The sequence below is a fragment of the Gambusia affinis genome, linkage group LG04 (genome assembly GCF_019740435.1).
Source record: "Gambusia affinis linkage group LG04, SWU_Gaff_1.0, whole genome shotgun sequence".
Taxonomy (NCBI): domain Eukaryota; kingdom Metazoa; phylum Chordata; class Actinopteri; order Cyprinodontiformes; family Poeciliidae; genus Gambusia; species Gambusia affinis.
Window position 1 is genome coordinate 23,074,490 of NC_057871.1, and position 25,318 is coordinate 23,099,807.

The following is a 25,318-nucleotide window of genomic DNA, read 5'->3' on the forward strand; positions in this document are numbered from 1 at the left end:
TTATATTTACATTTGTTTTTGTGTAGTGCATTGAGCTTCAACAATTATTTTTATCTATCACTAGGAGCAGATGCAGCGAGTGTTGGAGTAATGTTTCCAGGCCTGATTTTTCAGGTGCTCACCACTTCCTGTCCCCAGCCAACCATCCTGGTGTGTCTGTCAGAGACGCAGAGAGATGACGCCTTCTGTGGTGGAGAGGAAGCGTTGAATGCAACAGCCACCTCGTTGCATTTCAGTGTGACCACATATGGAAGCGTACATTCTGGAAGCAGGAGTCTTGCGTCTGGCCAAAAGGGTCTGGAATGTAGAAAAAATAATTAAAATAAGTAAAATTTTTATTCACACAAAGAAAACATTAGAAATTGTAAAAGCACACGACTGCGACTTCTTTTCTCCTTGGAAATAATCCCCTGTCAGGGTTTCCCCCTGAAAACTTGCTAAGCCCGGTGCTCAGGACGTTACGGCAGTCATCCAGCCCGTTGCCATGTTTTTGATTTTAAAAATGTTTAAACTTGACAGGAAATTTGAAAATATCATTTGATAGTTATGCATTTTTGGAAAACTGGGAGGTTAATGCCTAAACACCAACTATAAAGTCTTTAAAAAAAAAAAAAAAAAAAAAGGCAATCATTAAAAAACATCTAATAAATGAACAATGCTCAACCTGGTGGGGGCACAAGTAAAGCCTGGTGGCCCGCCAGGCTTATAATACACTGAGGGAAACCTGCCTGTACTGACCATAAGGATCAGGACAGCGACCCTGATTTCCAAACACAGCAGCTTGGGATGACCACTCTGTGACCAAAGCCTCACACCGTCTTTTGTCTTCACCTTCATCTGGAAGGTCGACTACAGCCAGCAGGTCATTCCAGACCCTTTTGGCCAGACGCAAGACTCCTGCTTCCATATGAGGCAAGGTGGAAAACTGAACCAGTTCCTCCAGGGAGACTAGGAACCCAAAGTCTGTTCCACCAAACCTGGGAGTAAAATGTCCACAGGACACATAGTTTAGTCATATATTCACACTTCTTCATTCAACGTGCACCTTCAACTGTAATGGCTATTGTTGTAAGTCTGTTGTAATGCTTAATTGTATTTACTTTTCCATTTTAGAATATAAGATTTTTACGTTATTTAAAATGTTCAAATTAATTTAGTCTTTCATGCCTGAGAGAATGCTTCATTATAATTTTTTTCTTAAGGTATTTTTTGATTGCTCAGTATTGTATATATTGCTTAAAAGTGAACACTATTATCATAGACATAATTGACAATTACACTGTCTATTACATTGTCAGTGTAATTGCAATAATTTGGATTTGATTTTGATTTGTTACATGAAAGAACAAACTAAAAACCATTTACGTGTGAATGGTTATTGGGACTCGACGTGCACATTTGGAGGAGTGCCGGCAGATTTCCCAGCAGCTCGTTTCCAGAACGCACCGATGTTCAGCAGCAAAACGTCGGGGAAAGTTTGAAGTCGCACTGGGATCGTTTAAAGATGGACGCACACATGTTTCAATCTCCTTGGCTATTCTTTTGCTCGACTCATTCTTCCCAAGAGACAGCTTCGCAAAAGGAAAGCCAAACCATGCCACCCAGGGTAGTTCCCCAACCTCCGACCCCTCGTGTCACCCGTCCGTCTCCGTCAGACCTTGTGAACTGTCTCACCGCAGGAGGGAGTTACAGCTCAGCTTATTCTCAACGCAGCGTTTTATTGCCCATGCCTTCAAACTCAAACATGGTGAGTTCTCAACACAATCTGTCCACTGGCTTAAAAATAAATAAATAAAAGAGCTCCTGTGTGATTTGTGCTATTTACTTTTGAGAGTTGAGAATTTTTCTCATGGCTGATGGCTTTTGGACAAAAATGTCTTTCAATTCAAAGCCGGCTTTGGTTGCCATGAAAGGTTGTGCGCCTGTGTGTTGTTGCTGCAAAGTGAAAAGTCTACATCAGATATTTAGTTAAAGTGATCTAGAGCTGTATGGGATGCCTAGAATATTATACTTCAAGAAGAGGACGACATGATATTATTAGCTTTTTGTTGGCATAATCAAATTATCACCAGTCTGATAAACTGATGTGAAAATCCTTTAATCCCTTCAATCTTAAATGTACTTATTTACGGCTAGAATTGCACAGGAAGGTTTGCTGTTTGCATGGCACAATACATGAGATGACACATTTTGTGTTTTTGTGCATCCTGGAAGTATATTATCTAGATTATCCACTTTCAAAGGAATTGATTGTTGTTTTTTATTCAGTAATACGTTTAGAGTGAAGGCAGTGAAGCTGTATCTGCAACCCTGGTCAGTCAAAATGAGCTAAAGGAAAATTATTATAAAGTTATTTAAGTTGCACTAAACTGATCTTTAAATTGAAATAAATTTAACTTTATGTGATTCGACTTGAAAACAGTAATCAAAAGCTAATTTAAGTTACTATTTGATACGTGTTTATGTGGTTTTGTTGCCTTTGAAGAGCCGCCTGCCTCAGTTCCCATCAAATACAAACTTACTGGTTGAGTGGGAATAAAAGCACATCTAAAAATGTCAGGGGTTTGAATAATTTTGAGGTCACACGCAAGTGGAGCCCAAATCACCTGCATTTGATTTTGTTGTGATTCAGTGTGTGTGCACGGAGATCTGCACACGTCTTCCTGTAGTAACGAATGTAAAAAGCCGACATTACACCAGCGTCCTGTCAGCGTTGGGATCAAATTGCAGGATTCAGATTTCTAAAGGGAATTTGGAGAAATATTAAACCAATTTAAAAGAAAAAAAAAAGACTACAGCAAAGAAAAATAAATTATAATTTGAGGGCGCCAGAAATGAAAACTGAAGTTTGTAAGCTATCAAAATGTCAAATCGCTAAAGATTCTTGGCCTTTAAAGTTTGTGGACAGGCCACCTAAGTATATCGTCAATCCAGCTGCATGTAATTCAGATGTGGGTCATGACTTCTAGATTGTGTTACTCTTTGCTCGGTTAGAACTGAAAGAGCCATTGTGTTTCCGTTTCGTTTGGCATTTATCACATGTAGCTACAGCACAGGAAAGCCGTTAAAGTTATTATGTGATGGCAAAGGATTTCTGCGATACCGGACCTTTTCCCAGACATTTTATGTGAAATGTTTTCCCCGACATTACTGGTGAGGAAACACCATCGTTGCAGAAATATCTGGATGGTGTTTGGGATTGAGTTGCAGGATCTGAAGCTTTTTTTATTCTTGGCTTTTGTGACTGGCAACCACAAATCAGAAAATTCCTAAATAAATTAACAAGAAAACCCCCAAAAAAACTCTCCACCTTATTTAATTTTTTCCATCCAGTGTTGAAAGTGACAGGAAAATTTTTACAAGTGTGTATAAAACCTATAATGGCTGTTTTAAACTTTTGTATAAAAGTGACCAGGGCCAGTAAAATCCATAAAAGTGGTCTCAATCTGAAGATAAATCTTTACTGAATTGGATCTTTGCTTTATGTATCACCAAGGTTGATTGTGACAACATAAAAAAAACAAGGGATTTCAAGCCCTGACAACCTTCCCTTTGATGCCGTTGCCTTATCGCACACCAAGCAGCTGCGTTCACAACAAACACGCTGTCCACAGACCAGCTGGGCTGGAACAGATGGGAACTAGGAGCAATGTAGATGGTGAAACTGAGAATGTTATGGTTTCCATTCACACTCTCAGGCAGCCAAGGGGATTTGAACCGATGACATCACAGTTAACAAGCCTGTATCTCTAAATATCTTGTTAAAATCAGCTGACAAAAGAACGATGACAAAAGCTGCACAATCGGTTGACTAAGTAACACGTTGCTGTTACTGTTGACGGTATCTCTGAGATCTTGGCAAACCCACTTAGTGACCTTACAAATTACTAGTGCTATCTAAGTATATCAACTAACAGCTACAAAAAAACTCAACACATACCTTCACAGTCAAACAGGTATCATTCAGAGAAGAATTTGTCCAGTTTAGATTATGTTGATGAAGAAAATTTGTTTGCAAATGGTGATATATCTTCAAATCGTACTTGTGGCAGATGCTTTAGAGTCCACAAACTGGAACTAAAGATACACTGCATAGCGGCCGTTGTCTGACGTCAAGTGAAAAGGGTCTATTGTGGAGAAACGACTCACCATTCCAAGAGAATCATTTACCTTCCGTCATGCATGGCCATGCTAACTAGCCTTAGCATTCTCGCCAGGCTCTGCTGATGGGAAGAAGCTGTAGCATAGCAGGGCGAAAGACAGGAAGTGTGAGCAGCGCGTGCACAAGCACGATTGACAGCGCTAAGAGCCTGTGTACTTCTGTAGCTCACATTAGGAGCAATGGGAGAAGCCAGAAGAAACTGATTTATTATTATTATTTTTTACAAATTATCTGTCTCATATTATACTGTCAAATATTTGAAAAGCGTATTTCTTTTCAAGAAAGGTTGCATACCCCAGCTTTAAGTCTTGCCACAAATTCCCAGATGGATTCACGTCTAGACTTTGACTAGGTCTTTTGAACACATGGTCATGCTTGGATCTAAACCGATCCATTGTTGCTCTGGCTGGACGGGGAATCTCTGGCCTAATCTCAGGTTTTCTTCCAGAACTGACCTGAATTCAGCTCTGTCCATCAACTCTAATCTTCCTCTCTGATCCTGCTCAAGTGAAATATCCCGCAGCATCATTCTGCCACCACCAGCTTTCACAGAGGAGACAATGTGTTTATTATGATGATCAATATAAATCATCATTTTGGCTGTTTTGGACAAACGTTTCCCTTTTGGACTCATCTGACCAAAACTTTGTCTTCATACTTGCTATGTTACCTACTGTTGGGGTGAATACATTCTTATACTTAATAATAAGTGTAAAATCTCATTTAAATACTTTGAAGTTTGCGCTTGTAAGGTAAGGAAATGGCTTTACAAGGTATACAGCATGAAAGCATTCAGCGCTGCATCTTGTGCTGAGAGTCAGGCACGCGTGCCCCATTAATTTGACGTGATTAAATAACTGGGATTTGTCGGCCGCCTGGCACCGGTCACCGCCGGGGATTTGGGTTACATGAGCTTACATCTGGTCACTTCCTGCGGCGTCCACACTGTGTATTTAACATCACACCTGCAAAATGAGGTCTTCAGAGACAGAGGCTTATGAAACACATACGGAGACTTCACTTTGGCCTCCCCTCCTTCACTCCCACCCCGACAGAGCAAGTTCAGAACGGCTATGAGAAAAATCTAACCTCTCCTGGGTCGGTCCAGGAAGTCCAGTCCAATATAGCCTGACGTCTCACTCCAATCACCGATCTGAAAGCAAAACGTTCGCCTGCTTGTTTGTAATCCGCACAGGGTCACAACTGTGGAGGGCGTGTGAGTAATCAGGCTTGTCATTAACCTGCTCAGATTGCTGGTTTTATAGGGACTGACACAGTTGGAAACATTAACTTTCGTTTACCTTGGCTTCCAGCCACATCGATTCACTGCTAAACATCTTATGGTTTGTTTAGAGTAGAGCTAAATAGAGCATATTTACTTTTGAATGCCATGGAAATATTGACAGGCTTTTCAAATTGCACTTTAGAGAAAGGAAGAGCGGTCGTTGGGGAATCGATCAATTGTTGGCACAGACAAAATCTTAGCAGCTCGTCAGCATCAAAGTGATGAAGAACCTCCTAAAGAACCAAAGGTGGCAAAACAAACAAATAAAGCTCTTGTCTCTGTGACCTAAAAGTCTTTCAGATGTGTGAGAAAATTCAACAGACGACACCGCGGATGGAAAATTTAACGGTACACAGGGAGTAATGGTAAACAGAGAGAGGAAGATGAGAAAAAGCAGAACCTCGGTAGCGACTTGTGATGTGCGTTCAGGAAAACGCTGGCAGATTCGTCCAAACTCTGCTTTCTATCGGCCGTTAGGCTTCAAAGAAAACTTTCTCTGGATTTGCTGCCGAAAGAATTGCACAAAATGTTTTCAATATGACAGTCTAACATTAAAACGGTTGATTGAGTTGTTGTAGCGCAGGGGTCTCAAACTCGCGGCCCGTGGGCCAACTGCGGCCCTCGGGATGATAGTTTGTGGCCCCCAACTTAATATGAAAGTTTAATGTTAGTGTGGCCCGCAAGTTTGATATGATTGGCACTTTTCAGTGTTGTGTGCGGAGCTGAACTAACTTACCAATCACAGTGCTTCAAATGGAGCTCATTGACCCGCAGTGCCACTCTGAACTCAAAGCCAAGTTCAGGGAGGTGAGTGGAAAAACAGACAAGCTTGGGCAATTTTTGAGAGAATTGCCACCCAGCTTCCCTGAGCTTTCCCGAATGTTCAAGCGGACCATGTGTCTTTTTGGGAGCACATACTTGTGCGAAAAGCTCTTCTCTACCTTGAACTTCAATAAGTCCAAGTACAGGTCCAGACTTACTGACGAGCATCTTCAAGCTCTACTTAGGGTCTCAACTGCCTCCTCCCTTAAGCCAAATGTGGCTCGGCTATGCGAGAGGAAGCCCTGCCAGACCTCTAGCAGTAAGAAGTAGGCAGAAGAAACAGTTTATAAACTGTTATATTCATAACAGTTTATGTTCAATGTTCCATTCATGTTCAGAAAGTTAAAGGTTAAAGAACTGTTAATACAGCCATTTGAATCTGAATTATTATAATTACATTTATCTAGTCTTCTATAGCTGCTGTGTTATTATTATATTTTATTTATTTATTACTGATTAAATTTTTTTCTTATGAATTGTTTATTTATTTATTTTTTCATCTTATTTTGTGTTTAAAAAATAAAAATAAAGACATTTGATAACATTGGAATGTTTTTGTAAGAGCTTTTCTTGTGGAAAACCCGATGCGGCCCAGCCTCACCCAGACTCTACCTCCAGCGGCCCCCTGGGTAAATTGAGTTTGAGACCCCTGTTGTAGAGGAACAATTGGAGCAACAGGACGTGTCCACTGAGCAAAATGTGTGTTTAATGTTCTTTGCAAAAACTTCCAGGGGTTTTCCATAATTTTCGTCAGCTGAAGAGACAAGGGAAGCTGCAGACTTCAGCTGATATAAAAAATCAGCTTCTCTGGGCAAATGAATCAGTCAGTAAACTGATTTTGCTACAGGACCTCATCCATTTCTGCAGCGGTGATTAACAATCAGCTGCTTCTATAAGCATTGAAAAAAGAAAACCGCTGTCGACAAATGAACTGCTGCTGTGCTGAGTGAATGATTCATCGGTTGGAGTTAAATGTTTCCCCTCGAAATGACCAGTTTCTGAACTGAAGCTGAGTCAAACAGCAGATAAAAAAAAGACATTTGAAAGACCTTCTGAAGCCCAGATAATAATGATTGATGAAAATCCTTTCAAAGTATGGCTCCTTGAAAGCAATAAATGAGTAAATGCACCAAGTCTTTACCACAGATTTGTGCCTAAGCAAGATGAGAGTAAGAAAAAATATGAAACCAAACATAACAAATGTGTTTTCATTGTCACCTCACAGTTTACACAACCTTTTAGATTACATCTGAAATGCTCAATTTGTAATGATATTGTCTCAATATCAACTTCTTGCAGGTTTCATCTGTCTGACAAGAGGAAGTAGCAGAGTCGTCAGCTCTCCTGTAAGTAGGTGGTGCTGGTCTGCTGAATGCCTGCAGAGGTCTGTGATAACCAGGCAACAGAGACACAGGCTGCCTGGTCCTGCATCACAGAGGAATTACTCTTTAAACAGGGATCCTTGTAAACCTTTTTTTGTTCAGGATGTCTTCCAAAATGGATCACGAATGGGGGGGGAAAAAAAGCATTTACTTTTTCTTTTCAGAGCTCGTATTTGCAAACAAGTAATGATATCCGTCTTTCTGGTCTCTTTTCTTCTGCTGATCTGCTTTGTCCCCCCGAGTCAGACATGAATGATGTCTGCAAACGGAAACTACAATCAACATGTTTGCCAATGTATTTTATTTAATTTACTTTTTTCTAATGTTAGGTTGCAGAAACACTGAAAGCCTCAGTTGTGATCGATTTAGCAACATTCCAAAGGGCCCAGGAGCTAATTTCTGTCAATTTGACGCTGAATTATTGAGGGTTATGTGGAGTTTGTGTGACATTAGAAATTGCAAATTGCCTCATCCTTCTTATGACAATAGATTCTATGTAAAAACTATTTTCTGCTGCTCCTTACCAAAATTACTATAGAATTATAAATCATTGCTTACAAAGAAATGTAAATATTTTTGCCTGAATTTCTTGTCACTAAGAGAGGATTTTGTTTAGTTCAGATCTTGTAGATAGAACAAATTATGCAAGAAAGTTTCAAAAGAAAAATGAATGTTTTCTTTCCTTATGTGACAAAGTGCTGAAGATCCTGTAGGTCACCTGGACGCAAACACTCAAAAAGGAAAGTCTGAGCAAAGTGACGTTTTATTTATTAAATTGACCGAGGAGAATGAAGACGCTGCGGTAAATAACAGAGAGGGCTATTAATGTTGTGTCTTTTTCCCCCCCAACAAGCTGACTTTAGATTTTTTTTTTCTAAGTTATTGAAGAGCAAATATTAGTGAAGCACTGATTGAAAATTTGAGCCAATATTGATGTGTGATATGAATTCTGCTGCAGTGGCAGTACTTATCAATATTTAGTGATATTATATGTATTACCCTAGACTTTTGACACTGTGTGAAAGCGACCGCACCAACTACATTGTTTCTCTGCCCCGGTTTAACACCCATAATCCTCTGCTGCATCACTATCGCTGTCATGGCCGACCCTTTTCTCTCTGCCTCCAGAAACACAAACAGAAACGACAAGATGAACTGATCGGACCCCGATATGATAAAAAAAATGACCAATATCGATGTCGATACCGGTGTTATCCACAGTAATTATTTACATATTTATTTATTTCCAAAGATTTTTATCTATCTGCAGTTTGTTCTTTCTAACCACACAGAGAAGGCACTCTTTAAATATGTTAAGTCTATAAGATAAAGTTGTTATTTTTAAGGAAACACGAGTATGAATGGGCCAAAAAAAACCAAAACAAAAATATGATTGCAAACCTCCTCAGTGACGCGCCTTCGCATGCTTTCGCCTTCATTGTAGAGTTTGTCTGCATCTGCAGACGGTTAATTGCTCGGTCATGTTTATGCAGGTTTGTTCCGTTAGTGGCAGGAATCAAAAACACACATAGTTTCATTTCCCTTGGCTGTCCACTAAGACAAAAGACAGACACACATCAGCACACCCACACACCTCCATGTGGACCAGCAGCCAGCATGTTTCCCATTAAGCAGGCCGGGTTTTAGGTTGTTCAAAGATGAGAGCCTTAAATCACAGGATTACACACAACCTCAAGGCTCAAATCAGCTGGGCAATTTGCTGTCCTGTGTGGTTATGTTCTCGGTTTAAAGTGAATTTAGCTGAAGGCTGCCGTTTCCTCCACCTCTCTTATTTTGTGTTTATTGAACGACACTTTTACAACTTGGCCCAAAGTTGAATGGAAAACTCTGTATTAGCATGTAAAAAGAATGTTTGAAAAGGTTATTGCTTAAAAATGCATTCATTTCAGATTCAAGCTTGAAACCGAAACAAAGGTGGATATTTTACTTTAGCAAAAATGATAAATAATTCTGTAGTAACTTTGGTGGCGGGCGACAGAAAATGTTTTTGCTGTAAATATTGTGCAATATAGCAAAATAACAAATAGGTCATCTACTTCAAGTCGGACCAAATTAGTTCATAATGACATAATTCTAACTTTTTAAAAACATTTGTTGTTTATTGGTGATGTTGAAATTTGCCCCCCCCGATTGAACTGGACTGTCGGGTGTGATAACACTCAAAGTCTCTGAGAGACGAATCAAGGCAAAAAATAAAATAGCCCTTCCTCTGGAAACAAACAGGAGTACAGCTGATTTGGAAAACAAAGCCATAATAAGTATTACAAACGAAAAAAGATCTGGCAAATGGAAACCTAACAGGCGACATGGAACAAGAGGACAAAATGAAGCAAACCAGAGAACAGACAGAGGGGGAAAAGAGATCAAGAAGAGAGCAAAGATGATCCATGTGAAATCCCACACATATCCACAAAATATAAAATATTGTAGAGAAGAGGAAGAAGCAGCAAAATCCCATGGCACAAAACTCCACACCGTCTATCATCTAGCAGAATACAATAAAACGATTGTTGTGTTTATGTGTAATTTATTACATGAAGTGAGCGCCCAGAAATGAAAATTTCTGCTGGAGAAAAACTTTGAACGACTGTGCTGTTTTTTTTTTTTTTTATTATTTCTATCTGCATCGCAGAAAATCACAGACTTTGGGGGTGGGTGGGAAATGCCATTCGATCATATTTAGGAGGGGGGGAAATGTAACCTGAAGGAATAAAAACCCACGGGGAGCATCTGTCTTACAGTAATAACTCTGAATCCAGGCAGCTTTCTGCATGGAATAAAACCACAAATGCAGAGTCAGGGGAAGAAAAAAAAACAGCACAGGTCCCATAGAGCTTTCTTATATTTGGGCTTTTCTCACCTGCAAGTGTAAATGAGTTGGGCAGCTTATTTGGATTTAAAGTGACAAGAGGCCCTAAAACGACTCATTCAGAAAGGAGATCAACATGGTCAGAACTGAGCTGACTAAAGTCTCATTTTGTAAGAATGATTTTGTGCAAAATAGCTAATGAACATGTTTTGTACAGCCCACAGATCCATCCTAGATTATCCTCCGGTATGTGGACCAAAATGGGTCCCGTTAGCTTGTTTGAAGCAAATTAGCTGAACGTGTGATAGCAACAGAAGGTGGGATGAAAGCTACATCACACAGGGCTGCAGGAGAGAGAGAGACAAGAGGCACAATTAACCTCTTGAAAGGAAATCCAAATGAAACCAAAGAAATGACACAAAAAACCCCAAAACAAAATAAAACAGAGTAGTTTTCTGGAGTACAGCTGTTCCTCTCCAGCCTACTGTGAGGTCCACTTTCCACTGCGACTCTGTTGGTATGTCTCCTCATCAACAGTTGCCTTTATTGCTTTTGGTTGGACAGCATACCTCCCATTCAGACTCTAATAAGCCCTCTGGAAATATTTTGCATGTCCCAACTGCCCGCTAATACTTAATTTAGCTTTATTGAAACATATTTCATTCTCCTACCCTAGGCCTTACTGTGTTTGGTTTGACTTTCTTTCTTTCTTTCCTTTATAGGTTGTAAAAACGCTTCGGATGTCTCCCTGAAACTACATTTTAATAAACACTTCTTACTCGTCGGCCGCCTCCGGCACGTCTGGATCTCAGCTGAGTAAGCATGGCACAGAAGAAATCGTTTCTGAAGCCCAAAGGTCTAAACCATGCAACGCTGACCCCGTAAGGCACTTGGTCCACGTCCAGATCGTGTCTCTGGTTCCTCGTACGCATCCGCACACAGGTCAGAGGAGAAAGCGGTGCCGTAAAATTAAGCCGCTCCACTTGGTTCCCCGTCATTGGAAGTGACAGCATCATGAAGCCGCTCGGGCTCCCCGGTGCTGCGGACGAGCGCACACAAGAACGCCGCGGAAACCTCCGGTGTTAAAATTTCAGGCTGGGTTTACGTCTGCCTTTTACTCCTTGACTCTTTAGCGGAAAAGTGATTGTTAAACAAGTTTCGTTCCTGTGGTGGATAATGTAAAGTGACAGTACCTCATGAATTATTCACTCAGCCTTCAGGAGGTGATTCTTCGTAGCAAGGCCTTTTCAAGTTTTGGCTGGCTTTAGCTTTTTAAAAAAATCAGAGCTTGTTTTTGTGTTGCAGGAAGCGGGGCCTCAAGAGTTTTTATTTTTCCTTTGTTGAATGGTTTGTCGTTCAGTTTGTCCCGCTGCCTGACTTTTGCTTTTATCAAAGTGAGTAATTCCGAGTGACAGCTCCTGATTGTAAGAGAAAGAATCCAGAACCGCATCAAGCTGCTCTCAGGGCACATTTTTAAAAATATACAGTACAGACCAAAAGTTTGGACACACTTTCTAATTGAATTCAATGAGAAGGTGTGTCCAAACCTTTGGTCTGTACTGTATATATTTTTGAATTGACAAAGAATCAATGCTAGCATGTTAGCTCTCATCACATTATGTACGATAGAGGAGACAAGTTGAGCCAAAGGGTAAGTAACGCCAATCCTTGTTGCTAGGAAACAGTAAAAAAAAAAAACAAAAAAAAAACAGTCAGTGGAGGCAGGAAGTGCATGGATGTGGTTGTTCGACTTTTATTTATAAAAACATGCTTTTCACTCTTAAAAGTGAATTTCACAGGAATTGCATTTAGACGCCAACAGGTATTTTTACATTTATTTAATACATCCATTATGCTATGTTTGAGCTGCAACATGCGATCATAAACTGAAGGTAAAAGTGCAGCATTTTACCTGCGGGTTCAAATAAAGTCAAACTGGAAGCTGTGGGGCTCAGCTGAGCCACGAGACAAATCTTTTTGTTGTGTTTACACTGAAAAATCATGCAACCCAAATAAATAAACAAATAAATAAAATTGGTTAATGTGTTTTTACACTCTGTGAACATTTCTGAGGGCGCCACGGTTCCTAGTTATTAACAGCCATTATTGTTAATTATTTGACTTATGGTGGAAGAAGACCGATTTCATTTAAGGGTGTCAAATTAAAAGGGGGATAATAAAAAAAAAGTGCCATTATTTCTGTCCCTTATTCTTTTTCTTCCAGATCAGAGCCACAAAAGGCCAATTAAATACAGTGATATTACAGGTTATGGTGCAAGAAAATTTGATTAAACAATTATGAACACTTTTACATAGCTGTATGATTTCTTCAACAAATTGCCATAAAAGGAGAAATGATTCTAGTTAAGTCACAAAAACTAACCTTTAAATAAGCAAGAAATTCAAACCAAAGTCGTCTGGGATGGATGAAACACAGGTAGTCCACTTATTTTTTATCTTATTATGCTTTATTGAAAAATGGGCATAGATATAAAAATAAAAACAACAAAAATAAAGTTACAGCCTCTTGGCTTACAAGCTGTGAAAAAACAGGAAGTAATCTTCTAAAACATTACAAAGGAATAAGTCAGAAGCTGCCACGAGAAAAAACATTTTCACATTGTCTTGGGCTCCGAAGTAAAACTCATTTTGATTGATTTAAAAATACAACAGTAGAGAGCATTCAGAGTTAAGCTGAACGCCAGTTTTGGCAAACCAACTTAAAAGATGTTAAAAAATGTTAAAAGTGAAAGAAAGAGAAAAAAGCGTCGTTTAAAATGGCTTTTTGCTGATCAGGTTACATTTTCTCACAGAGGCATTTTGCTGAAACTCATTATCACCGTGTTTGATTTCCCTAGATTCATAGTTTCAGTGCTGGTGACCCAGTACATTCTCCAAGTCCACAGACTGAACATGAGAAAACATCAGAAGTTACAAAATGTTGCTATTTACCAATTTACTAATTTCAATGGTTGGAGCAGTTTGGTAATGAACTACAAAAAAAACCCCCCAAAAAACCCCCCATTTATCTTTGAATACCTTACTGAAACACTTTGTTTTCTGAGAAATACGTTCATATAATTTAGTTTAATCACACAGGATTAACAGCTCTAGTCCATTTACGAGAGATTAATTACAGGATTATTGCACCGTTTTCTCCGAACTGCTAAGAAAATCACAGACAGCAACAGAACAAAACAAACCAGCACAAAATGAAACACGAGAACATAAAAATGATCACAACCACCTGGTTCTGAATGAGCAGGTTTGAGTAAAAGTGAGGAAAGGCTTTTCAGCTGCTGGCAGATTGAAAGCACACGCTGGTCGCTCTGATCTAAGCTGACATTTTGGTTCTGTCGCGGCCCATCGGCTGGTGACGCGTCACACATCGACTAAAGTAAAACAATAAAAGAAAAAAAATGAAATAAAATTGTTCAGTTGGTTTGACTCGAGCTCAGGAAGCTTTGCGCTCCAAAGCAATTTCAAAAGCCTTCTTTAAGAAAAAATATGTCAGCTTTAGCAGCTCTGACACGTTAGCATCTCATTTTGACTGGTAAAGAAACATTAAGAGAGATAAAAATAAAAAAAATACATTTAACATGAGCAGTCAAACAGTGATGGTGTTGTGTTTCTTTGCATACAGGATTACATTCTCTTTATTTGTGGTAAAGAAGATTAATACTGAAAAATCCACCTTCATTTAGTAGCTTTCACCTACTTATGATAAAAAACAATTAGTAAGATTCCACATATAAAAAGAATAAAAATACGCTAAAGGACACATCTGATAATAAAGTGGCTCAAATATATATATATATATAAAAAAGTGGATAAACCAAAACTTCCCTTTTGCCAACCTTAACGTTCCCTCTGTGACATTCATGACCCAACTAATTTTGACCATTTATTAGCTTTTGATTCCTAAGAAAGGAATGGTGTTGGTATAAAACTCTAAACTTGTGATCGTAGAGCACCACGCACTCGAAAATGTGTTTTCTATTGCTAAATTGTTTCAACAAAAATCCGTTCTTTCCCTTGCATGGCTTCAACTTCGTCTGGCAAACGTCCCGTTATCAGTAAATGCGTAAGACTTTATCCTATCTCCCATTTGTTAGTAGATGTTCCCTCTTACATAAAAGAATAAAAAACGACAATACACAACGATGAACCAGTCGTATAAATTGTGAACATACAGCACCATGAGGCCGGTGCTGGTGTCGACACAGTGGAGGATTCCTCTAAATGAAGCGAGGCCGGCTGTTGAGCTCTCCGTCAAACATGGACGCCAGGCTCGCCGCTGATCATCAGCCGCGGAGTTCAGCTGTCATGTCTGGAAATCCCACATTCTGTGTCGAAGGAGGAGAAGATGGAGGCCAGAGAGGAAATTCATAGGACGTGGTGATGGAGAACATGCAGGGGATTTCGGAGACAGGAGAAGTGGGAGGAGATGGAGACCTGGGAATCTTTGTTGAGGTTGAAGCGTGGTGTGTTTTAGTAGAAGAGGAGACATGTTTTGCCTCGCATGAGTTCCCTTTGGTGTCCGCAAATTAAGCACTTCTTCATTTCACCAAAGCGCAACTGATGCGTCAGTGCGTGAGCGTCCTCTTGGAGACATTGTTAGTGTTCAAGAGGTTACGATGTTGTGAAGTCACAAAGCTTTTGTGTGAGCTGGAGAGCCTGAGGTTTCTCTTTACAGGCGTGTAAGAAAAAACAAAACAAAAAACGAAACAACCCTGACTATTCACGTTTAGTTCAATTGATCCACGCTCAGAGACACTTTCTGTTTGCACCCTGCTGTTTCAAAGTTTCATCACTGCATCTGGAGCTCGGATGGATTTCAGAAGACGACTCCTCGCCCGGTTGGGTTGGGGTTTGGGGGGGGAGGGGGAATGGCGGCGGTGCGGTCAGTGCAGGTTTGGAGGTGAAGCGCTGCTTCTGCAAGCGGTCCACAGAGGTGGACAGGTAGGTAGCGTACAGCGTGTTGTGTTTGCATACATCCAAAGCAGTGTCAGGGAGGTACAGAGGTTTGACCTGGGGGAGGGGAGTTCAGATTCGGAGGCAGCGCGCTCCATGCCCCTTTCTCAGGAGTTTAGACTTTCTTGGTGTTGCGTCTCTTGGACTTTTTCACCCTGGGGAGATGAGCAGAGGCGTGAAAAGGGTTAGTGTTTCGTGACGTTACGGCAGTGTGCAGACGATCTCTTTTTATTCAGCAGGACGTAGAAGCAGGAAGACATTCTGATTGCTGCTTAACCGGAAAACGTGAACCAGAAACGGAGACAGTAGAAGCTGCCGTCACCAATAGCCACATACAGCTTCTGGTTACCGTGGAAACCGAATGTGGCTAGCTGGGATGACGTTGCCATTCTTAAGTCGAATTTAACAAATGACATTTCTGATTCGCTACATCTGAAGGAAGATGCTGACCTCTGGGAACGACAACTGCTATTTAGCTCCGTTATATAATTTCACACACTGTGAAAACACAAAACCTTAACAAGTATTTTCTTAGCACACTTGAAATAAGACAAAACTAGCTTCCAAGTAACTTTTCAGCAAAATACCAGAGCTTGTTTAAAGTCAATAATTGTCTAATATTGATTTTAAAAAGTACTAGGTCCACTAGCAGATTATTTTACTGAGAACAAGACATTATTCCAATGTTGTAATGATATATATATATATATAGTTATCTTTTCATTAGTTATAAGAAATTAATGACTAAAAACAGGATCCTATATTTTGATAAACATTACTTGCAAGTGAGTTGTGTCTTATTTCAGGTGTACTAACATATTTGACCTACAAACTAGATCAAAAATACTCGGTAAGGTTTTGTGATAGTGTAAATATGCTTTTTGTTTTCAATTAATTGTTTGTTTAAATTTAAATGGTGATCTATGATCAAAAAGAATTTCAAGTTATGATAATATATTTCAAAGCTTTCATATTTGCCTTTGTTTGCTGGTTGGGAATTCCTTTGGAAATGCTTTATAATGTTTTAGAAAACAGAAATTTGACAATAACTTGAGGTTTAGTCGGGTTTTTTTTTTGTCACTCATTTCAAAGATGCATTTCCTGCGCTTCTGATAACACGCACTTGGCGAAGACATAAATGTGGGAATTTGCAGGACAAATGTAAATACTTAACATCTGCTTTCAAGTTCACATCTTGTGCGAACTTTGGATTAAATGTTTAGCAGGTTTGTGGAAACAAAGGCGCACGAATCGCAGTGGAAGATTTAAGTCTATTCATAAATTAGTGGCAATTATTTCTCCGTCTGCTGCACGTAAACAGTTTCAGAGAGTAATTGTGAGCGGGAATGTGGAAAAGTTTATTTCTTTTCCTGCGACATCTAAACTCGTGTGAGCAGAGTTTCTTCCTTTGTGAGGGATCATTCGTCAACAGCAGAGTTTGTTCTGTTCTTACTTGTTGATGGCGTTCTTCAGGTATCCTTGCAACCACTTGGTCTCGGGGTTGATGCAAACCTCCCGGTTGTTCTTCAGTTTAGCACTGCGGAAGAAAAAAAAAATAAAAAATCTAAATTACATACCATTTGTCTGTGATTATTACCATTCGACACACAGATGAACATTTACTTCTCCAGCTTCTCTGCTAAAACATAAGTTTACACAAAGAGATAGAGAGGAAGTTGTTGAGTCTCATCCAAGCATGCGTATCATAAATCAGCTTCAAGGACATCATGGAGGGATATTTATGCTGCAGGACTTCTCCTCCCACCCCCGTCCTGCACAGAGGTAGTGTCTACAAAAGATTAGTTTAATCAAAGCTTTACAAAAAAAAAGGAAATCGTGGCTGGTTTATCAATTCAAGACGCTCGCTTTATGTTTTCTGCTGGGTGTGTCACCAAAACCTTCAGTTAGATCTTGTTGAAATGAAACAGATATGATGAGTAACGGAAACCCTAATGAGTCTTAAAATTAATTTATCTTGGCGATGGTTCCATTAAACATTTGTGTTGTCAGATGTTTAGTTTGAGTAAACTAAAGAAAATTTTACAAGAATTAAAAAAAAACAAACAAACCCTCAAACTATTTTAACCCACTAGCAACCCGAATTAAATGCAACAGAAACGTTTTATTACTGATTATTTCTGCTGTTCTGAAGTTGCTCTGATAGTCTGGAAACTTTCCCGTTGTGGTGAGACCAATTTGTCTTGGTTACACGTCATTTTTGTTGAGGCAAACTTATTTTAGGCTCTTCAAAAATCTGGAAAATGCTCCAGAAATCTGCTTCTTTGTTCGTGTGAGAAGCATAAACATGCCCATATCTACTTTAAAACACCTGAAACTGTGACAAACAAAGCCTTAATGAAGGATGAAGTGAGCCTTGTCAGTTGATTGATCATTCTTCAAACCTCCCCTGTAAAAATAGGATTACTGGTTGTTCTAAGATGTTGAAAGGGAAATACTAAATTAAACCTTATCAGTGTTTCATTCAAAGAACCAGGAAACAGAACTTCCCTTATCAGCTGATTAAAAGCTGATCCGTCCAGGGTTCAAGTTTAGCTGAATAAATCGAAGGGATTTTAATCCTAAATTGCACGTGAGGTGCCATAAATATGTCTCCCGTGGTTTTGCTCCAGAACACCTCGTCTTTGAAGAATCTCGGCACATCCTGCAGCCCGTTTAAACGCGACGGATTACATTATTACAGCAGGTTTCTGTATGTTTGGGGCCGAGGGAGAAAAATGGCAGCTTTCTGTTTCCGCTCACATCAGTGATGACACTGAACTCTCTACGTAAAGATGTCTCTGCAAAGCGCATCAAACATCTTCTACGGATCGCCTCGGTTTCATTTAAAACTTTCTTCTGTTTTGGCGTGGCGTGAATTTCTAGCATGAAATATTGCAACTTGTAGACGTTCTGATTTTTGCTGGCTTGAATCCAGATTATTTGATTTAATAAGAGGAATACGGCTCAAGCACACATTCCCTTGAAATGTAATCAAATTAAACTCGTTTAAGTTCATTTCTACAGTTCTGATATTTACCGACTAAACATTTATAGAGAAACAGACACAAAAACTCAAACTGTTGACTCATTTGTTTGCATAATTTGGCATTAATACACAATTCCTCACGACATCAAAATGCTTCTCGCACACTTTTATGTCTCACATTTCTGTGGTGAGTTCAGGTACTTTAGGGAAAAAGAACAAAACACAAGTCTTCTTGTAATGTTAGATCTCAGTTTGCCTCCAAAGTTTCTACTGGGATTTATAGTGGGAACCATTGCTGGCCAGGTTTAAAACCTTCCATCTCCTCCTCTTTAATCACATTTCCAGGCTCTTTTATCTGCTGCTTTCACCGCCGGCGGTCTGTGGAACAATTTAACTATGAACCCAAGTTCACAAAAATACGCAGAGATGCTTTTGTGTTATCTGTTAAACCCCTTACTTCCTCCAATAACCGAAGCATCAAAGCCGACCCGCAGTCAAACACAATCGGATCTCCGCCGTGTTTTACTGTAAGCAAGTTGCCCCTTTTTATTTTGTTGACGTCGTTTTGTCACCGGCAGACAAACAGATTCTGTTTTGTTTTGTTTTTTTAAATTTAGTTTCCTCCTTCCATCAAATATGATGTCGTAGAGAAGCTTTTCTAATGCATGTTTTCACTTGCGGTACTTCCAGTTTCCTCAGGATGTTATTGTCAATGAATTTCAGCTTTGACAATTGTTCATTTAGATGCATAGAAGGCATCTCTTCTGTAACCATTAAAGTTAATTTAAGCAGATAAAAACAGAAAACTGTTTCGCAACACGACTGTCGTGTAAGGAACAAAATATCACACTAACGTCTTATTTCAGGAGCTCTACAGTTTGTTTTTTAAAATCATTTTTCTCACCATCTTGCTCCAAACATGGAGGTAAATTAAATGTGCACTTTCATCCGCCCTTGAATTTCACAATGCAAGTTTTTTTAAACATTAAAACTTTTGTCTGCTGATTCACGAGAATTTACTCACAGCCTTCCCGGAACGCTTTCTCTTATCGTTCCCATTTTGATGAGAAATAATTAAGGTTTTGGGGGGAGTTAGTAACTTGAGGTTTCTTTCTTTTGTAATTTTATTCCTTGAATACTTTTACAGCAAAAAGCTCTAATATACAATAAACTAATGCAGAGACACTTTTGCTCATAGATTACTTAGTTTAAGGAATTAAGTTCTATGTTTATTCATCCTAATTTCTTGCTGTTGCTGGTCTGTCTGTGAAAAGGTGGTGAAGGGATTAGTTTTCTTGTCCGGTTGAGTTTCAGATCTGACTGGTAGAGGTAAAGTAATTTTATTTATCTAGCACATTTTCAGCAACGAGGCACTGCAAAGTGCTTTACAGCATTTAAAAGGAAATACAAACAAAATAACAGACCAAAAGAAAGAGCAAAAGAAGAAAAAGCTAATAATCTTGATCCAAAGTAAATAAACGAGATACTCATATTCAGGGATGTACAAGTTAGTATCCGCTGGTCTAATTCCTTTTCTGGTTTGGAAGAATAGGAGGCTAAAACTTAGTTGTTTTTCTGCGTTTTACGTTCTAATCCCTGTTCTGGGTTGCTAAATAAGTGTAAGTAAGTAATTATCCTCTGGACTTCTGGGTCGCTGGGTGGACATCAATGGGGGGGCATCAGGCTGTAAGGTTTCACCTCCTCTTAAAACATGTGGCTGATTTCACACCGCAGTGCCAAAAGGTTGTGTGTGTGTGTGTGTGTGAGCTAACAGCTCGGAGGTGCAGCACCTCTCTTCTCCTCCCTCCGTCTCTCTTGTCCCACAACTGTAAATTCAACCCATTCCCCAGACTGCGACCCTGCAATCCCTTCAACCCGTTCAGATGCCGCCACACCCACACACACACACACACACACACTAGCAGGAGGAACGCGTTGCCCCTTCGCCTACAGTGCCCTCCAGGAGCGTCAGTCCGAGCATCAGTCTCAAATCCCTCAATCCAACATGCAGGATCTCTGTTTGCTTTTCCTCAGGGATGTCTATATCAACAGCATGCTGAGGTCCGTGAGGATGATGGCACATGGGGGGAAACATGGGGGAGGACTTTCTAGTTTTTTGGAGGTGTAGTGTTTCCAGCTTTCCTACATCTGGTCCAATAGAGATACCCTGGACGGTGGGTTTGAGACGTCTCTGGCCAGCTTGTCCTCTGTGACATTTTGCCATTTGGTCATCCCTCATTTTTTATTTATTTTTAACCCCTCCTCCCTCTTTTTTTGGCAGAATCCCCAAAGCCTTTCAGACTGCTGTCCACTCTTCTCTAGCCAGGAAGTGATGAGACTTTCTAGTTAATACGTCCCAGGCCGGTGACATTTCATCAATCATTGTTGCTGAGCAGTTTCAGGAGGGAAATAAATAACAAAAAAAGAGAGGATAAGGGACACAAGGGGTCAGCAGTAATACAAAGGTAATCTCTTTGACCCCTGATGATTGCTTCCTTTACAAACATAAATGGTCCCTTAAAAATTGGCCCAAGTTTGTCTGAGTGGATTGTGTTGTTTTAAATCTCATCATTTTGTGATACTTTACCACAGGATATCAACACCAGGCCTCACATTTACCCCACACGTCAACACATGTGGATCAAAAACAGTGAAAACACACAAAAACCGCTTCGCAAACCCTATTACCTACACTGATGGGTTTATACTGTTGCGACTTTAGCATTGGCTTAAAAATTAAAGCCCAAGTTTGTTGGGGGTGGACAGGAGAAGCAGCCTCATCATTTTGTGATACTTTACCACACTTTATTATTAGCTTCACTGAACAATAATAATGATAATAATAATGGATTGCTGTGTAATAGCTAGTAATACTATTACACAGTAATAGCTAGTAATAGCTATGTGACATTTTGACTAATAATCTGGATTTAAATTGGCCATAAAATTTAGGTGAGAAGTTATATTTATTTCCATCTTAAATTTTCTTGCAATGCCTTGCATAGCCTGCAGGAGGCTCATTGCTAAGTCCAAAAATAAGGTTTCCACGATAAATATGACTGACGGTAGCGTATATTGCACAAGCTGGCCTTTAACGTTGCCTTCATGGAAAACTTTAATTGAATTTCTTGAACTTTAGTGAACATTGTTGTGCGTCTGGTTTAAATAATATTTTCAATATAAGAAATAATGCAAATCCATGAAACTCTGACATCCTACTGAGACACTTTGTATGGGCCAGAACTCAGACGTGTGCCAAGCTGGATGAATATTTTACACCTTTCTTGAGACTCAGCATGAAACTAAAGCATCAAAATCCTCTAGAATGATTTATTACTTAAATGCATAAGCTGCTTTAACAGTTCTTCACAGAGAAAAGAAAACAATTTCAACTCCATCCATAAATGGTTTGACTCTATACTTCCACCAGATTACCTGAAGCTTAAGTCAGCAGACAGACAAATACGCATTAATACATAGAAATCTGTACAAATTAGTGAGAATATCAGACAATTAGAAAGACATTTCTCAGAGATAAGCGCTCCGTATCATTTACTTACATGACTTGGAAGGGGCAGTTGGGGGTGTGGAGAAACTTGAGCTCCTTGATGGAGCGCTGAGAAACGGTGTTGAGTGTGGTGCGACACCAGCACCGCTCCACCAGACTGATGGGCTTGGCTGAAAGCAACACAAACCAAAAACTCATCACAAAGCTGCAAGCAGGCAACAACAAAAGTCAATGAAATAAAGCAAATCGGCAGCAGGTGCTAAAATTAAACTGAAATAAAATCGTTCACGTTTCAAATTCAAGCATATTAAGGTGCCTCTTTCTTCAGTGAACAGGTTTAATCTACTGTAATAAATGTTCACAAAGCAAGGAGGATTTACGAGTTTAGCTGCAATTTTTTTTTTCCAGGACATGTTAATTAAAAAGAGATTAGTCCTTTATGGCCACTTCTTTTCTTTCTTTCACACAACCACAGGTGCAGAATTTTAGCCTTTCATTGCAGCGGCATTTAGCCTGGCCACTCTAAAGGGAAAAGGGTCCTCAGCCTTTTCCAATATTCCTCCCTCTGTGTTTCTTTTTTGCTTTTCTTATAAAAAAAGTCATCTGGAGCCGAGACGGCATCAGCAGGCTGTATGGAAATCAGCTCAAGCGCATTCTGAAAATGATTACAAATCAGCACTGTGGATACCTGCTGAGCAGCGAGGAAAACAGACATGCAACCATTACTGCACAGAGTTGCTCATTTGACTATTCTTTGTAATTTAAAGAACTTAAAAATGCATTTGAAAATCTACAAAAAACAACATTTAGCCAGTTTACAATAGATAATTTCACATTTTAAACATTTGCAGTGGGATTCAGCTCATAACCACTGAATTTATATATATATATATATATATAAACACCAAATGTCTTTCCACAAATGGCTAAGTATCAGCCTAATGATTCACACCCGTTCAGACTTCTTTCTCATGCAAACTAAGAGATTATTATGCAGCATGCAGCGCCGGGGCCACACGCAAGGGCCCACTGCTTTCCCCACTTCCCTCTTTATCCCTAATTAGAAACTAATTATAGGAAAGCAAAGAGTAAAAGACAAATATACACTCATACATAGACCCGAGACTTTAATATGCTGGAGGGGGCTGAAGCTACAAGCTCTAGCACTTAGAAGCTGCTGCAGCAGCGGCGGGCGACTCGGCAGCACAGAGGTTAACTCGAAGGAGATTAACGGGGGGTCAGCGCGAAGGCAGCGCTCAAGATTTAAGATTCTAGACTTTATTTTTACTGTGGAAGTGAAGGCAGGAAATCACATTTGAAATAGTGTTTCAACCAAAAACATTGGACATATTTTGTTGTTTTTCTGTATTCCAGTTAGTAGGACTTAGAATTTATACCGGCGTTAGTAATTATGTTATCTATCTTCTTATATTTCATATGTTTTGCACTTTTAAGCCCCTGATTTTGTATTATGAATTAATAAAATGATTTAACAGCACTTTGTGATTCTATCTATGAATAAATGATTTCTTCATTAATTCGTTCAATTTATGAAACGTTAATATCATAGATAAGAAATAATCCTGTTGCTACATAAACAAATAAAGTGAGTTAAATTATCACAACGAACTCCTTCAGACCATTTTATACACACATCACCTTTAGTTTGAGATAAAACTTTGAGAACCAATGGATCAGTTTGCCTCAGTACTAGAGAAAACAGCATAATTATAAAACAAAGTGGTCAAAATTAATCTACAAAAGATTGAAAACGGGTAGAAAAACTAATATTTAAAACACCTTCCATCATCATTTATCACTGCAACACGATTCAACATTGTGGAAAAATTATGACAATCTTTTTAGAATTAAAGTTTGCCAGCTAGAAACTAAAATTTCCTAACATTCATCACAGAACGAGCATGAGCTGCAGTGATATTCTGATCCAACGAGTGAAAACAATGAAACAAATGTGTAAAATCTGGAAGACATGTTAAATTAATGCAAGTACCCAGATGATACATGCTTCACATTAAAATGGAAACTCGTTTTTCTCATCCAGATTGAAACCAGAAAAGTGAAAGTTCCTCCATGGCAGGAGACATTAAATCCAAATGTCCACCAAATGTACATACTGGTACAAAAATAACCAAAAACAAATGACCAAACCAGCAAAGTGACCTGAAACCTCCCCAGAGTTCCCAGTCCAGACTCACCGTTTGCAGTGGGAACCTGCATGATCACGGCCAGCAGCGTCATCAGCGCCAGCAGCTTGACGTCCATGGCTTCAGGAATGGCTTGCTCTCTCTTCGTCCTCTACACTCCAGCGCACGACTGTGTCCTCCAGCTCCGCTGCGGCTGCAGTTAAAGCTTCAGTGGGAGGGAGCAGAAAGGGAGAGGGGGAGTCCCACTTTCTCAGGAGGGCGAGGCGTGGGTCCCCGGAGAGGAGGTGAGAGCAGGGGAGGAGGAGAAGAGAAGACTTCCCTGATTGTAAATGTGTTGGCTGGGAGTCAGTGAGCAGCTTCTGTCCTTCATGTAACGTTTCTTTCCTAGATTTCATCTTTTTGTATCTGTATTTGATCTCTTCCATCATCCATCTCTCCGGGGTTTCCTCTCCACCACACACGTAGAAACGCCACACGCTGAAACCAGTACACCGGCACTTTGCCCACCAGTCAGTCCCAGCCCCATTGTGAGCGGCAGAGCTCCCTCCTGCCGGGCTAATAATGCTGCATGCTTCAGCTGAGTGTTGTGTTATTGTTTGCTAGGACACAGACTGCTCCCCCCTTTTCCTCTCTTCGTCTCCTCGTCCTCTGGCCCGGTTCCTGTCCTCTGCGCCTGGTTCATGTCCTTAATAGGCTCCACGGGACTTTCATTGTCTGCGCCGTGATTAAACCATTACCAGTCTGTTTAGACCTCACATCTGGGACACAATTAGGAGGAAGGAAAAGTTGTGCCGAAAGAAAAAAAATAAAAAATAAAAAGTTAATAAATAAATAAAATGAGAGAAACTGCAGATCTTAAAATTGACTTCTGCGATTCTCCATTTCTTGTGTGCAAGGCAAGCCAAAGAAAAATCAAGGAGAAGCTGAAGTTTGGAGGTTTCTGCAATCAAGGGTCGGATTGTGTAGAGTTATATTTCACCAGATCTAAAATGCACAGTTAGGTTTGAACTAAAAAGAGAAGAAAATCTATCGTTTCTTTCAGGACACAACTGTTTCTAACGTAAAAAGTTTGCTGTCTGCCGCAGTTTGTTTCCTTATGTTTGTGTTCACCTCAAGGACCTTTGTAACTATGACAACCTGTGTTTAAAATCACTTTCTTTCATCTTTTTTTAATCCATTTTACTCTGGTTCCATTGTGGTGTTG

General features: G+C 39.7%; 1 protein-coding gene across 1 annotated transcript; it reads right to left on the reverse strand.

The window, feature by feature from the left end:
- Positions 1-13,297: 13,297 nt before the first annotated feature.
- cxcl12b (chemokine (C-X-C motif) ligand 12b (stromal cell-derived factor 1)) lies at positions 13,298-24,310 on the reverse strand. Its single transcript, XM_044114522.1, has 4 exons — positions 24,166-24,310; positions 22,002-22,119; positions 16,909-16,992; positions 13,298-15,610 (listed from the first exon to the last, which is right to left on the reverse strand). Exons 1-4 carry the CDS (start codon positions 24,230-24,232, stop codon positions 15,571-15,573), a joined length of 309 nt encoding a protein of 102 aa, XP_043970457.1. The 5' UTR covers positions 24,233-24,310; the 3' UTR covers positions 13,298-15,570.
- Between the last annotated feature and the right edge of the window lie 1,008 nt (positions 24,311-25,318).

What these genes read in the sequence shown, in the direction of transcription:
- cxcl12b (XM_044114522.1), bottom strand. Translation starts at nt 24,232, where the DNA reads ATGGACGTCAAGCTGCTGGCGCTGATGACGCTGCTGGCCGTGATCATG. An exon ending in GCAGGTTCCCACTGCAAACG is followed by an intron (nt 22,120 to 24,165) that starts GTGAGTCTGGAC and finishes TGTTGCTTTCAG; the next exon opens with CCAAGCCCATCAGTCTGGTG. An exon ending in CTGAAGAACGCCATCAACAA is followed by an intron (nt 15,611 to 16,908) that starts GTAAGAACAGAA and finishes TCATCTCCCCAG; the next exon opens with GGTGAAAAAGTCCAAGAGAC.